This window comes from Prorops nasuta, unplaced genomic scaffold (assembly GCF_024137725.1).
Source record: "Prorops nasuta isolate Cenicafe-Biocafe unplaced genomic scaffold, Cenicafe_Pnas_1.2 PNAS00001, whole genome shotgun sequence".
NCBI classification, from domain to species: domain Eukaryota; kingdom Metazoa; phylum Arthropoda; class Insecta; order Hymenoptera; family Bethylidae; genus Prorops; species Prorops nasuta.
Genome location: NW_027116798.1, coordinates 16,977,406 through 16,994,359, shown reverse-complemented (window position 1 = coordinate 16,994,359; position 16,954 = coordinate 16,977,406). Strand labels below are relative to the sequence as shown.

Below are 16,954 nucleotides of genomic sequence, written 5' to 3'. Positions count from 1 at the left end.
TTCCAAGAGCTATGGTGGCTCCGAGCCACCCCAACCCCTAGGGTGATTCTACCCCTCCCCCTACCCAACTCTGTCGAGAGCCCTGGATTTTAGGGTCGGAACACTGGGTCCGAGGTAGTCCTCGGAGGCAGTGTGGAGGGGAAGGAGAGGGTTTAACTTCTCCCGGGAAGTCCCCGGAGATATCTCCCTTAGGAGGGAGGATATTGCCGCAGAGGGGTAGTCCCCTCTTGGTAGGCGGTGGGTGGTTGGGTGATACTTACCAAAGTAGTCGACCCTTGGGGTTCGCCGGTGGAGGCGCTTGTTTGATGATGCCGTGGGGGCGTCCAAAAAATGCCTATGAGGCGAGTTGCCATGAAGGCGCAAAAACTGCTGCTGTTGAGCTGGTTTGGCTGTCGAGCAAGGCTAAGGTGCGATGGGTCCTTATCAAGGACCCATCTATATAATTCCGCGGCACGAAACTTGCCAGCAAGAGAGCTGCTCGTGGCGCTGGCCACCTAGTGGTCAGGCGCGCAAGCCGTGCCGCGGCCGCGACGCGCCAGGGCCAGTAGACGCGCAAGCGCGCCGCGGTGCGAGATAGAGAGAGACAGATGGAGCGGCTACACGCTGTTGGTCTAGCCGTCCCCTGTGAACGCAATAGAGACAGGGAGATATAGCAAAAATGTGGAATCTACTTCTCAGCATTTTTGTTCCTCCCGATCTCGAACAATAAGAAATTTAACTTTTGCAATTGTGTTTTATCAAATTTCTAATTCTTAATTCTGATTTGTTCATATTTTTATGGTGAAAATAATTCCAAGCGCGACATAATTATGACTTTTTTAGCGACATTATTAATTAATGAAAACTGTTAATTATACTCTAAAATTGGCGTAATTATATTGTGTTTGGACTCATTTTCATCGTAAAAATACATACAATTCAAAAATGATAATTATTAACTTCTTACTTGAAAATTACAAAATTTTAAATTTTAGCTTGCGACTATTGTTAAGAGTGTTTATGTTTTCATTGTTTTTATGACGCTCGCTCTCGAGACTCGGTCGCTCGGCTTTCGGTCACTACCACAGGCTCAAGTGGGTGTGTCCACTGCCCGTGTTTTGCATTAGTATTAACTTTTACTGAATCTTAGTGTTTATGGGCTAACAATGCGACCAATAGAATCATCCGTCTAAGCAAATCCAATTCAAACTGAGGATCTTTAATCGCTAATAACTTTTTAATTAAGGGTGATAGCCACAAAGTGTTTTGAACTTTTTTACTCGAAAATTTACCCTCTATCGGAATATCCCGGATTGGCCATAGTTAACCGGACACCCTGTATATTCCGTGTCCGAAATTCCATAAGTGACTTGATCGTCGAATTAACTGCGAATCTCAGAATTTCCTCGACGATAAACTATTATCCCAACTATCATTTTATGGCTCTAACTCCCAATTTACGCACTTTGGGAACATGCTTAACCCGTAATTCGTGATTTTCGACACCCTCGATGCTAATTAGCGCGTTTTCCGAATTTTACTCGCATTATAGAGAATTGCTAGGAGCTGGGACTTCCGCTAACCTTTTTTCGCCGTAGATGAAGGAGGAAGCCGAATCCCACAACGGAAGCAGAGCGGCGTTGAGCAGAACAGAGCAGAGCAGAGCGGAGTAGAGCAGAGTAAAACAGAGTAGAGCCGAGCGGAGCAGAGCAGAGCAGTCCAGAGCAGAGTCGAGTCGAGTCGAGCAGAGCAGAGCAGAGTAGAGCAGAGCAGAGTAGAGCAGAGTAGAGCAGAGCCGAGTAGAGCAGAGCAGATTGGAACAGAGCGGAGCCGAGCAGTGTTGAGTGAAACAGAGCTGGAAGTGCTTCCGTACTCTTCCAGGATTAAGATACGAGTGTCGCAAAATTCGGAATACGCAAGCAACGAGCTGCTAGTCCTTTACCCCCAACTTATCATAACTCTTAATCTAATTGGTAAAGCCGATTAGGGTATGGGTATCACCAATCAGACCCAGGTTCCGACTTCTTCCAAAAATTTAATTTGAATGTTCGGGAGTCGCAGAAAGCCGAAGTTCGTTAGGCCTATTTAGCACGCAACTTATGGGCCAGGATCGTTACTCTACTTTTATGACCCATCAATCACCGAGCTTTATACAGTATTTCGGATGATAGGTTGGCCAATCGTATATGATTTGGTATTATGGCCTTGATAATATGACCATAATATGTATCATCGTTCTATGGGAAAACATATATGTCTTTTTAGCGAGCATGTATTATCTTAAAATAATACACGGTCAAAACCTTCAATTAAAGTTTTTCCTTCAGTCATCATGTTAACATTTGATTAATTAAACATGAGCTCATATTTAAAGCTAATAGTATTTGTACGTTTATTTTTAAAAATGCGTAATAAAATATCATACATTGAAGCTGAATTATAACAACTTTAATTCATTTATTACTTAAGTACATTTATTATAATCCCATACAATTGTTACATAATGATATTTCATTTATGCATTTAATGTAAGTGGTGCAGTGTGGACTAAAAATCAATTTCATAAAAGTCTTAGGAACTGTGGTATGAATCACACCAATTATGCTGTATGATATGATTAATTTATGGTCCCATCAGCGAACAGCCAAATAGGAAACATTCGATGATGGTATTTTGTGGTATTTCTAAATCCCCACTAAGTCAGCCTGCCCCTTCTATTATAATGATCTACGGAAGTAAAGTGGGAAGTAAAATTTCCCACGGGTTAATATCACCATATAATCTGTTGTGACGCTACTGTCTATCCCAAGGGATGGTGTAGGCGGGGAGGGAGGAGTGATTCCCCCCACCGCTTGCGTTCGCGTCCCAATAGGCGACTTCCTATAAGACCCGGGCGCCTTCGATGTAATTATTTAATAATTGCCGAATATTTATTGGTACAGAGGGGGTTCTAACCCTCGTACGCGAATATAGGGGGTGGGGTGCTAATACACTAACTCGCTAATTTCGATTGAACTCTCTTTATTATAAAATCGGTACTTAATACAATACCCGATCCTTCGCACGTGGTATAACGGTGTTACGCGAGGTCCTAAATGTGGGCGCGGCCTAAGTCGTGCGAACGCGGCTGAAGCCCCGATGACGTAGGAGTTAGCCCCGCGCTCGAGCCACTAGTTGGCGTTCGCGGCGGTCCCGCCGAGTCGCGCGGTACTCGCGCGCCTCCGGCGGATTCGTAGGCTAACCACGACGCGACGTTACGCGGATGGGTCCCTATCCCCGCGCGTGCGCGTTACCCGACGGTTATTCGCACTGGCTCCGTTACCGCGTACACAAATACAACAACGACCCGGATTGTTTACGTCGAGGACTCTAAGGTCACTAGTCCCCACGGGGATTATACTAAGTCCGCGGCCTTGAAACGAATTACGGGAACGTTCCCGTCAACGGTCCACTCACAACTAATCGATGCAATCGCGAACACTTTTACTAATTCGCGCCTGTACACAATAAGGTGTTCGTTACCGGTCCGACGGAATGACCATTCCGCTAGGTTGCCCGCTTACCCGTGACAGGTGAGCAGGGCCAGCGGTTCCCTATACAACCGGTCGGTGCTACGAGCCCTAAAGCCCTAGCACACCCCGGGACGTTACTGCACTTTATTACAAAACGAATAATCACCCAAATGTCTGCTTACAATAGGCAGGCTCTCTTCTTTCTTTCTCTCGCTCTCTCTCTCGCTTCTCTCTCTCTCTCTCTCTCTCTCTCCTTCTAGCCCTTGACACTGGCCCGAAGGGCAGTAGGTTTCCTCTGGCCGGTATGGATTCGTGGCGGTGGCAGTCGCTGCACTTTATCGTGCCTCCCAATTTCCGTTCGGTAGCGGCTGTCACTCCTGGGGTTCGTACCGGCTGGGGGAACTATATCGGGCACTATGTGTCACCTCTAACATCTAAACTACGTGTGTCGGGGCAGTCCGCGGGAGCAGGTAAGGCCCTGCGCCTGTCCCGCCGCTGCCCCGCTACACCCATCGCGCGGCACTAGGGAGCCGACAAGTTATCGATCCTAGATCAATACTTATCGGTTGATGACTCCCTAGTTCGTACGCGACCCGCCTATCTAGCGCTTGAGATTAGCAAAGCGCTAGATGGCAGCTATAGTAACGTTGCGAGAACGCAACGTTACACTGTATACTTCTTAGGCCGTGTATTCGGGATATTATGATCGTTAGTTAGTCGTATTTAAAACTGTGTAGAGTGACAGTGCGTATTTTTGTGCCACTAAAGGAATAAATACAATTATGTAAGTACTTTCAAAGTTTATATCCATATTATAATACAGAGTGTTTCTCTAACAGCGGAACATAGAAGATTTCGTGTTATTTTACTATACAATTTTTTACTATAGTAAAATTACTGTTTTCCGTTTAATTTAAGTATTAAACGTAGTCACCAAGATTAATTAAGTAAAGTGATATTTATAATCAATAATAGAAGTAATTAAACCAAAGTAACCATTAAAACTTAACTATCTACGCTTTTATTAATTATGTTAATGTATAGTAAGTGCTTCAATGATATAGTCAAATAACACTATCCTATATTCTGCCGTTAGAGAAACACCCTGCATAAAAATAATGTTGACTTTGTTAATTCAAATTATTATTCGAAATTAACAAAAGCATAAAATTTTAGAATTAATATACATGAGACATACACAGTACTTAAAATACATTTTCAGTATTAAATTTTTTATCTTATAATCCGTTAATTATCAGTATTAATGATTTGGTTCTTTCCAGACATAATTCTTATTTCTGTTACTTAACGTCTTAAAACAGCCGTATTTTATATTTTATAATATTATAGAAAACTGAAAATAATTTGAAATAAAGAGCATTTTTGAAACTTTAACAAATCCAAATAATATTTATGAAATTAATTAATTCTTTTATTTTCATTTCCATAACCATGACTGAGAAGGATAAGCTGCTTTGTAAGTATGAATTTATTATTGCTGAAAAGTTATTAAGTTGAACATGTATTAATAACTCCTTCAAACTTACAGACACCGGGAGAGACATGCTGCTGATTCTTTTGGAGCTAACGAGCAGGATGGAGACCCTGCTCGTTCAGCAGCAGAAGTAGCAGAAGCAGCAAGAAAAACAGCTGCTGGAGCAGCAGCAGCTGCAGAATCTTACTGCTCAACTGCAGCAGATGCAGCTGCAGGAGCAACCACAGCCTCAGCAGCATCAACAGCAACAGCAACAGCAGCTTTAACAGCAGCCACAGCAGCAGCAACGGTAGCTTCAACTGGCCTATCAGCCTCAACAACGTCGGCGCGATTATCCAGGTAAATAAGAATTTTCTTAATTAGCCCCTTTACAGCTTAAAACGTAGCATGTAACTATATTCCAATTAGATTTTCATTGATTTTGCCCACGGGATTCAAAATATAGAAATTTTATTATTAATGGGTGTGTCTTACTAATTTACATCTTAATCAGTCGCGTCAAACAGATTTCAAATAGCCTATGGAATGATATAAATTATATTTATGTACCATGATAGATTCTATATTGGAAAAGAATTTCACATTAACATGTACTTTTTTTGCAGATGGAAGATCGTTTGGAGGTTAAAGAGGTTGGTCCGATTTAGAATTAACGAACAGATGTTGATACAAAAATTTGTGTAAACTTAGTAGTATTGGAAAAGTCACTATATTAATTTTTAGATTGATTGGATACTTATACAATTAGATATAAATAAAATAAATTGTTACGATTTAACATGTAATCTTATGGGCAGGCAAATTTTTTCTCTCTTCATACTTGAAATACGCGAAGATTAACGAACAGAAACGTGTGAAACTCTTCAAAAAAGTTAATAAATATCTAATGATTACATGACAGATGGAAATATATCGATTTGGTAACTGTATCATCAATAAATAAAAAATTTTCTTCTGGAAACTGCTGTTTTTGATAACGTCAACCTCCAACATGAAATAGTGACTACGTTGCAATCGCCGTAGCCCGCGTTCTTTGAAAAGCATTCATCTATGCTGAATATATGAAAGGAAATTTGAGTTGATGGTTATTTAACAATAAAAGCAAAATAAGAACCTGAACAATAATTTATTAAATACCTAATAAACATTTTATTAATCTTGAAACATAATGCATTTATAATGCCTTATTTTTAAACATTTTTGGATGCCTTTGAAATATTTTATGATTAAAACTATATTGCAACATAAATACCTATATCTATAAATAATTGAAAGCCAGAAAGCTTGCAAATAATATTATTTTGTAAAACTGGCGATCACCTGTTGTCTATGACAGAAGCAACGTTGCCAAATCTAATCTCTTACTACTTTAGTCAGTAGAGAGTCTACGATAAATCTCTTTTGACTTTAGACGTACCGAAATTATTACAGCCGGCCAGACAATAACCGTCGAATGGAGCCTCAACCCCCTCAGCCCCCAAAAGAGTATATTTGTTATTTTTAAATAACTTTCTAAAAATATATATTTTATACAGAGCTTTAATTGTACATTTCATTTATAAATCCTTGCATTTATTTCATAATTTTGTGAAGTAATCTTTTTTTAGTCATTCAGAATAGCTTAATGTAGTATATATTCAAATGTAATAAGATTGCAGTAGATTTGTGCCATGCAATTTCCGTAGAAATTAACAATAATCTATCTTTATCTCTGTTTTAAAGTCGTTTGGCCTTTAAATGAATAGGGAAAACTAATAAATTATCTAATTTCCAGTGTAAGTAATATAAGATTAAATTATTTTCAAATAGGTGAAGCAGATTAAAATATTTATATATTGACAGGAAGACACAAGGAGTATAGATACATGCAGAAACAAATAAAGTACTGAAACACATATTTATTTAAATTAAGCATGAAGATTGTAATTTGCAATTGCAATGTGTTTTACATGTTTCAGAGTGCTTTAAATTTTGTTGTAAGAATCGATAATTTCAACAATTTATAGCTATTTTACACAAAAATAGAAAATAATTACAAGTTGTAATAATATAAATGTGTGGTAAATGACAGCAAGCTAATTATTTTGCTCGAAGTTTCATGAAATCTTGCATTGTATGTAATTTATGAAAAATGCTATCACACATGTGGCTAAAACTATAATTACGTTATTGCAAAGTATACATTACAGTTTCATGAAAATTTGTGGAATATATTCATTTGCTTTTTACTGTAAGTAAATTACAATATTGATTTGTTAACAAACACTCCCTTCTCCTTTCTAGACGAATATATGTCTTGCATACCGTCATATTAATAAATGTAGTACAATGTAATATTAAATCCGTATATTTATATTGACAGAATTTTAATCCGCTGACAGATAGGTAACGCATTGGAAGAGATAGGAGATAGGAGATAGGAGAGAGAGAGTGAGAGAGAGAGAGCAATACTCGCTATCCTACTCTAGCGGAACAAATGAGCGAAAACGATTTTAAACGAGAATCGAGAGAGAATCCGAGCAAGAAGTAAGAATTAGAAAGAGAGGACCGATGAAACTATACCGCTCTCGCTTGCACCCGAAGTGAACCGACGTCTAGCGAAGGTAGCCGAAATACAGATAAGTCGAATGGCAGTTTAGGTAGCACTAGTAGTTCGCTTTCCTCCGCTAAGAGTGCAAGTGGGCACCTAATAGTTCGCTGCCCCCCTCTATGCTAGGAGTACAAAGATCTCAAGAATAACGGATGCATGTGTGCGTGCCAGGCGGTCGACGTGGTCGGGAGAGGGAACTCCTACGAGTTACTAGTACTGTTCGTGAGTCAACCTCACTTCCGTAGTTACGCACAGGATTGTAAGGAGGTGTAAGTGTCTCGGCTTGCATTGCTCAACACCGGTGAGCGTCGGTAGTCTGGGGTGCGAAAGAGAGCGGAATAATTTTCTCGGATCTTTCTGTCTCGCACCCGAACTACCGAACTTAACTTTGTTCAGCTGACGAGTCGAAATCCTTTTCGGCCGGTAGCTGCGCCTTTTCTTTTACAGATTCCAGTTCGATTACTCTTAAGAACTTTTAAATGATAATTAAGAAATGCTTAACATGCTTATTTGCTCTAGTACCATTAAATAATAAATAAAGATAATATTTTAACATAGAATATAGTAATGTACAGCTTTAATTCCCACACCCCCTTTCATGCAGTACAAGTTTCATTTTCCATTCCATTAATAATAATGATTGTATTACTAATTGCTATTCAAAAACATTCATCTTACCAAATTAAGTAGAAAAAACAAAATTTTAAAAGGATTCGAACCCACGACGATCAGTGTAGCGAGCAAATACTTAATTATCTGCGCTATACGTGTTTCCACGATCTTACGGAATAGCAGGCAACATGAATGAAGGCTCTCTTGGAATGATAATTATTTATTTTTTTCTTTTCTTGAATATAGTTTAAACCTTTGCACTCCGCCATCCTTTCTGAAGGGGCATAATATTCTATGTATGATAACAGCGGAGTGCAAAGGGTTAACTGAAATTATTGAAACTGATTTTGGACATTCGATTAGCTTTAACCCCTATGTGCCCACCCAGACTTACCAAAGTTGTTGCCCATCCAGGGCACTAGGATACCTAATACACTTTTTCCATTCTTCGACTTTATCTGTAAAGAATTAAGCTTTATATAAATTATATGTATTTAATAGTGTAATAGGCTTGACTTGACTTGCACAAGATTTTAAAATTTACGTTAAGGACGAGATGTACAGTCAGTTGTGAAAAGTCGGAATGGACACACGTATGTAATAAAGACTGGTAATATTGTGGAGTGTCTTTCTTATTTGCGACTCACGAAAGAATTAGAATTCTCTATCCAAGAAAAAAACCCTAACAATAGTGTAACGAGGTTCTCTCGTTATGTATCAAGATACCGAATTTAATCAAGAAATTAAAGAAAAGCTAACGTTTAGTAGTGGTTATTTCAAACCCTACTTACCGACTCGGTGCATAGGTTTCCCAGTGGACAGGAAGTACCGCCTAGGAACATCCTTGTGGACCGTCAGAAGAGCGGATGAAAAGACCGGCGGTCCATTCAAATGTCCAAGCCGACCAAGCTAGAAGGCAGGGCTGTGCCATGTAACTTGGTGGCTTGAGACGAGAAGAAGTGGGCACAGGGACTCCTGTGAAAGGCGAATTCTCTAGTCCCCTGAAGAGGGGGAAATAAGAGAGTGAGTCGGGCCTGGGACGTCGCGCAAGACGGACGTACACCACACCGGCTCACCGATGAGTGTGTCCGTGTGCGTAAGGTGAGCTTGCTCCCTACGCAACGCACACACTGTATGCTATCGATGCATAGGGAACCTGTGCAGGTATGGTAGGATTCTGCCGCATGCTGGGTGCCGTCGCTAAGTTCATGGCAATGCGCATGGCGCCGCGCACTTGGGCATTGCGGGGATGCACCACCCTGACAGTCCCCTATATGAAAAGATCTCGATAATGTTCTCGTCTCCTCACTTCCCGTCATATGTGCGAGTGGGTGGATTAGGAGAGTGTGTCTATTTTCGCGAAGCTCGGGCTACCTGTAAGGGACCGTCCTCTCTCTCCACGACCTAGCTCACTAAACAAACCAAGTTTCCGTACCGTCCTTTATGCACTATCAATCAGCCCATTGGGAAATGCACATTATTGGAATGGCGGGGTAAAACACCTATGTTAACGTTGGGTTGTTGGCCGCCCACGTGACTAACTGGCGCCCTAAAATTACCGAATGTATGGACGGCCGAAGGTAATAGGAAACAACTATCACGATCAGCCCACCGTGGTAGAAGAATCCATTACAATAGACATTATAGTCGAAATGTTTGTAATATTTTTCATACTTAAATTCCGGTTTTGTCTCTGTAAACAAATTTATTAGTTAGGTCGGGGAGTTTGCTTCAGGTACCGCGTGAGTCAGTTTTAACATTCGGTATAGTTTGGCATGGGTAATTTCCTAAGAATACGGCTCGCTTGACAAAATACTATCGTATAATATTTTATAGCCTAAGATATTTTAATTATTTATTTATAAACCCTTCTACTAAAAAAATTGTTTAAAAGTAAATACTCAGCAAAAATCGATAAAAGCTTATTGGGTACACCCGGGTACCCTGGGTGGCACTCAGCGATATGTAAGCTTTTGTGCTCAATATTTCATAGAAAAAAAAATATTTTTTAGTTTTTCGGTATTTTTCTTATTTCAGAAAGCTCTGAACAATGCAGATTTGAAGTGCTAATTGGATACTTCAATTGGTTTTGATGTTATGATCATTTATATGTGTAAAAGGGTAAACGGGTTTCCGGGTGGGCTCATAAGGGTTAATTGATTAACTTCCATTCTGCCTGATTTGTCGTTTCGAATTATAACTGTAGATATGATTTCAGCTATTAAACTATAATCAAGACAAAAAAGAATAGAAATAATTATCATTTCAAAAGAGCTTTCATTCATATTGCCTGCTTATCTGTAAGCTCTTGGAAGTATGTGTAGCGCATGTGATTAAGTATCTGCTTGCTACGCTAATAATTACGGGTTCGAATCTTTTTCAAATTTTGTATTTTTTATTTTATTTTATAACATTTATATATTGGAAGAATGTTTTTGAATAGCAATTAGTAATACAATCATTATTATTAATAGAATTGAAAGTAAATATATGAAAGAGGGTGTCGGAATTAAAGTTGTACATTACTATATTCTATTTAAAATATTATTTATATTTATTATTTAATGGTACTAGGGCTAATAAGCATGTTGAGCATTTCTTAATTATCATTTGAAAGATATTTGGAGTAATCGAACTAGAATCTATAAAAGAAAAGGCGAAGCCGCCGGCTAAAAAGGATTTTAACTTATTGGCTGAATGAAGTTAAGTTTGGAACAGTTAGGGATCGTGATGGGGAGATCCGAAAGAACTATTCCGTTCGCTTTTGCACTCCAGACTACCGAGCTCACCGAAGCTGAGTGATGCAAGCTGAGACACGTACACCTCCATGCAATATTGTGCGTAACTAGGGAAGTAAGATTGACTCATGGATGCAAGCAACCTTGAACTTGTTGGTGAGTCTGCAGATGGATGGTGGGGAGTTCGTCCGTCCGCAAATAGGTATCACTATGTGGGATAGCTGAGGTATGTTACCTCTCGAGTATTAACTTGGTGGCAGTGAGTGCGAAATGCTGTTTTCGGTAAGATAGTATATATGATAGTGCTATTGTTCTGAAGCGCTCTTGTGTGCAATTAAATAATTAAAAAATGAATGCTGGTTGGTTGGGGGAATCGCTATTTCCGAATACATCGGAAGCTGTCAATGGTGATGCTACAAAAATTAACATTTGAAAGAATATCGGATCGCACCAATGTCAACAATGTATTTAAAATATCATGTGGTGGTGGCGTGAATACAATCCCTAAACTTATATGAAATATTGTAGCATGTTCGTAAAGCAATTAAAAAAATATACTGTAATATCAGCGGAATGGGATGATTCATATGCGACTGAGTGGGAGTATAACGTAAAAGGAGTGGGGACCTTCCTCCCTCTGATGACAGACCCACGCGCTCCGCGCTCCCCCCACCCTCATTTATCCTAGAATCGTTATAACCACACTGCTGTAAATTATTAAAAAGTTACAAAATTTCAATTAATTATACTTATTTTAAATGCACTAATAACAAAATGGCCAAATCATGGTTGTTAAAATTTTAATGAAATAAGATGGCTGAGTTCTCGCATTGTGTTAAATTAATTGTTTACTGTTTGAAAAACGGTTTACGTTGTTAAAAAATGTGAAGGAATTACTCTATTTGTCTCATTTAGTACCAAAGTAACCTTCAAGTGAATCCTCTATATAAGGGCAATTCTGTAGGATTAAGTTAATTATGCCCCCCCCCCCCTTTGTACAGGACCGATAGAGATTTATGGGTAAATTAGGCAATAACGGGTTTGGCACGTAGCCCTCGTGCTCTAAGTACGACCTTGTTTAACAGCAAGGCTAAAATTCGTCGCGGATAAATCTTAATTATTTTAAAATAATAATACCAACAATTATGTAATTTGCATGATTGTAATTAAAGTCACTTGTTAAATAAAGGACAAATAAACATGGAGGCCAATTTGGTTTTAGTTGAGTATGAGATACGAAAGGAACAATAAAGAATTTTTATATCAAATAGCATTATTCCTTGTAGTTTCACAGGTCCTTAACCCGTCAATGGACGCGTGGGGTGTCCAGAATACTCCAAGAGTAGAAATCTATCGACAACTTAGCGAAAAATTTGTGCAATCACTTACAAGTACTAGTGTTTGTTTAAGGTAGTAGTCTAGGTGTTTGGGTCGAAAAAAATTTTTTTTCGTATTTCGATAGTATACCAACATGAGAATACAGTGTAAAACTTTTAAACCGATATTCAAAATATTAACAAAGATATAACATATTCGAGAGCGCCGCATAATTGAAAGCTGTAAGTTGAGCAAAAGCTGCTAACGGTTATTCCTCGCTATTATGACTCATTATCTTTATATTTCCTTGGACTTTCATATACCTTTTGATATACGAAAAGATATAACCAGATATACCCGTGTTTAATACGTATGAAGAGACCAAAGGCTCGTTGCGCGCACCGGAGATCGACGATTAATGTGAGGATGAAAGTTCTATTAGCCAAACTTTAAACGCGTTTTTCTTGAAACTACGTTTTCTCGATCGGCCTGAGGCATAACAGATTTTCTATTGAACCGATCGGGCTGAAATTTTTACAGGTTGTTCTACACCTCTGTAATTCTGGCCGGAACTAGAATCATTTTATTTCATGCAATATTTTTCAAGTTACAGCCCAATTTACACTAAAAACATTTTACCTTTTTTTCAAAGTCGCCCATTTTGTTATTTTTCAAACAAATTAATTTCTTTTAGTTCCGATCAGAATAACAATGCTACTGAACAATAATCCGTTGCATTTTTTTGATTACGATTACCCAAACTGGAGATACCTCACGGGCCAGCAGCACATGTTTTTGTTTCAACTACTTTGACCACATATAACTTAAATAAAATATCGTAAAAGTTAAAAAAAAAATTTTTTGTATAATTCAATACAGTATTAATACCATATAAATTTTTCAAATTATTTGCATTTCATTAAGGTAGTCAAAAAAATTCCCGAAAAATACCCTGCAAAACCGACCGATTTACTAGACAACTACTGTAATAGAAATAACTTAAAAAAATGCAACTGCCATTGTATAACAATTGGAACATCGTATAGATGATATTTATTGAAAAATAAATCATAATTTGTAAATATTTTATGTTAATTTAAGAAAAACAAATGGGGTGGCTCTGGCACCTTTCGCGTCTATCTACATAAAAAAACGCGACTAATGACAGGATAACAAGAGTTGCTTTCCGATTATAACTTAAATATGGACATAATCTGACATCAAACGTAAATGGTACATTACATGTCCCACAAATTATACATTTGTAACTTATTATATTCAATTTCAGGCTGAGTAGAGAACAATCCAGTAGCAGTTAGTAATTGTAGTAATATGATGCCAAACTTACAATGGTACTAGTAAACTAGCCATTAATTTAGTCAATAAAGCAGCCATATAAAAGTCAAGCAAGCTATCCATAAGAAAAATGTATAGTTTAGCGTTGGCATTAGTTACGTTGGGGAAACAGAGTACTTAATTAGCGCTAAATAAAATATACGGCATTTTTAGCCAGTTTCAATAAATTTCGTTAAGTTGATTTAAATGCAACCATAGCTCTAAAGCATAAAAATAGGCTTTCGGTCCTTCAGGGATTAAAATTAATTTGTTTTTTCTAACGGCCGTATCCATAGTCGTTCCTTAAGAAGCTCCTTAACTAAAGACTCCTTACTCCTTAGGCAGTAAAATTAACCAATCACGATACAGATTGCAGCAACCAACTTAGAATCTTCATTTATGATTGTCAAATTTCTTTAAGGTCGTAATCAATTCATTACTATCATGGTTAACATACTATAGCAAAGTTTATCTATCTACCACTGCTGCTAACTGTACGGCATAAAAAACCCTACATCTTTAAAGTAAAGGAATCTCATCGTCAAAGAAACCTGAAACCTTCCTTAAGGAAAAGAAAGCAAATACTTTATATATCATACATATACATTAAAGTATTCTAGTAATAATGAATAGAGATTACGATCTAAAAGAAATTAGCTAATCACAATAGTAGTTTCTAGTATGGCTGCGCTGTAATCTGTATCTTGATTGGTTGATTTTCCTGCCTAGAGAGCAAGGAATCCTTAACTAAGGAGCTCCTTAAAGATCGACTATGAATATGGCCATTAGAAAGCTTCAAGTGAATAAGAAGTTAAACGAAATGAGCACTGAAGGATTTTTTTTCACATTTTCAAATAGAAATTATGCAATCGGTACGAAAGGTACTTAGCGAGTAAATAAATTTAAAAGCTCAAAATATACTTATTTTAGAACAAAAATACTAACAAACCATAATCTTAAAATCAGGTTTAGGGGCATCCTTTAGCTATAGTATGCGAGTATTGAAAAGTTTTAAATAAAAATATTCTTATTTACACATATTACAAAATTTCATTTGATTTTCAGGGTAGATCGGAAACACCCATTGGTTTCTGTAGCTTCTATGCTAGGACCATCACCTGATTGGGTGGTAGGTGTAAGTAAGTTAAACTTATGCCAAGATAATTGCTCATGGGTCAAAGAAGCAATCATCGATCTTTATCCCTGGGACGCTGGAACTGACAATGGAATCAGTTATATGTCTCCTAATTCAGAAACCAATCCACGAGAAAAAATGAAGCCGATTACAACGTTTTATCCAGAAGATCCTAGATCACCATTTTACGATCCTACCGGTAAACCAATGTTACCGTTGGCCAGGATGTATTTGCAACGAGAGAAAATCATTCCACGAAGCTGCGATGAAACTTTTCTACAGCAAGTTACTGAGTTTGAAGTGACAGAAAATACTGAGGATACATCTAGACGTAAGTCATGCCTCTTTTACAAAAGAAAATTGTTCATTCCACCCTAAAGTTTATCAAGAATAGAAGACGGGAATTTATCATTTATTCCAGGAAAATATTTTTTTTCTACAAAAATTATAAGTAAGCATTTTATAACAGGTTAATTTTTGGCCGGGCATCAGAATAATGCAAAAATTTTTGCGGCCAATTTGTAGGTGGGGAAATTTTAAAAAAATTAAAGAAAGTACAGGAAACAAGTATCTTGCTTATATTTCTGAAACCATAGTTGCTGAGGAATAATATACAGTAATAGATATTTCTAATAACTACAAAACAAGACTACTTACATTAAAATACACCAATTAGTTTTATTGTAAAAAAAATCAAAACCACCAATTTGAGCTGTTATTTCAAGGTTAAATAGCTAATAAGTTAAGTGTTAAAATCGACGCTAATGGAGATTAAAATTAAGGTTTCCGTGACTTCCAAATTTCGTACAATTTTTTTTCAATCTCTTATTTATTAAGTAAATACATTTGTTGTTAAAAATAATCTCCCATTAAAATCAAATTTTTTCTTCGGGAAGTCTTCACATAAAGTTATTTGAAATTATCCTATAACATCCAATAATGAAAAAGTCGATTTTAAACCTGTAAAAAATTTGAAAATGTGTTTAACCCTCGGTGCGCACACATCCCGAAAATACTATACTGCACACATTGAGTTAATTTGATCCAACAGATTCGAATGACGGTTTCTCGTATACCAAGCATCCAAGAATAAAAAAAACGAATATCTGTATTTACCCTGAACCTTTCTTTATTACATTATATGCTCCTTAAGAGAAAAAATTATATTAGATTATCTGCGGATTTTTTAAAATACAAGCATGGTAAAGTAACGGCTTTCTTACTTAAAACATACGTAGTTATTTAAAGTTAGAATTTTAAAGTCTAAAATGTTTGAATTATATAGGTGAAAAGATATTCTTCAATGTAAAAATATTAAGATTGATTTTAAAGGATATATTTTAGTAGAGTAGGGGAGACCGGGGCTAGTTGTAACATTTTACGTTTAATGTAAAAATTATCAAATAAAAAGTACCCGTGTCTGTAATTACTGAAGTGAATTTGAATAAGTAATTATTGAACTATAATGTATGAGAAAAAATTGGCACCAAGAATTGTTCGTTAAAAAGATAAAAGATGTTTCTTCAAATATGAATAGTTGTTACTTTTTGCCCCAACATGGGGCAAAAAGTAACAATGCTGGGGCAAGTTGTTCCACGCGTGAAAAACACTTAAAAATCTGGAAAAATGTATTTCTTATATCTCCTTCGTCTACCTATTATTAAAATTAAATAGAATATTAATTATTTATTACTTAAATAATAAAATGAAAGATTACAAGAAGCAATATAACGTGAAAAACTAAATTTTAACTTTATTCCATAACAAAGTAAAATTGACTTGAATTAATAATTTTATACATTAATCAAAATAACAATCTTCATATAAAAACTTTATTTTATCAGTTTTTACGCATTTGTCGTGTGTCCATTTTTGGCAACTTAGGCACTGAATCCATTCTTCGCCAGATTTACCGCTGGAGAAAGGCTTACAACTAGCGCCTTGAAAGTGTTACTTTTTGCCCCATTGGATATATTAATATTTTTTTAAATTTTTTAAAAGAACAGCTATATTTTTGTACGAAATCAATTCAGAATATGGTTATGGGCTAATAACCTAGTTTCAATGAAATATTAGATTACATAAAAGTGTATTCTGTCAAGAAATATACCAAAACTTAAAACTTAAAATTTTAAACGTACTTGGTGCTTTTTAACCTCGAATTAGATTATCGTTTCCTATTACGTTCAGGTAAAACTAATGCTATGAACAGCTCATGCAATGTCTCAATATGTTTCCTAG

General features: G+C 37.0%; 1 protein-coding gene across 1 annotated transcript in view; it reads left to right on the top strand.

Moving 5' to 3' along the window:
* fat-spondin (extracellular matrix protein f-spondin) overlaps nt 1-16,954 on the top strand; it is a 431,834-nt gene that overhangs the window by 288,392 nt on the left and 126,488 nt on the right. Inside the window, exon 6 of the mRNA XM_066727852.1 lies at nt 14,644-15,044. Within this exon, the coding sequence (XP_066583949.1) occupies nt 14,644-15,044 (401 nt within the window). The remainder of the gene's footprint in view (nt 1-14,643; nt 15,045-16,954) is intronic.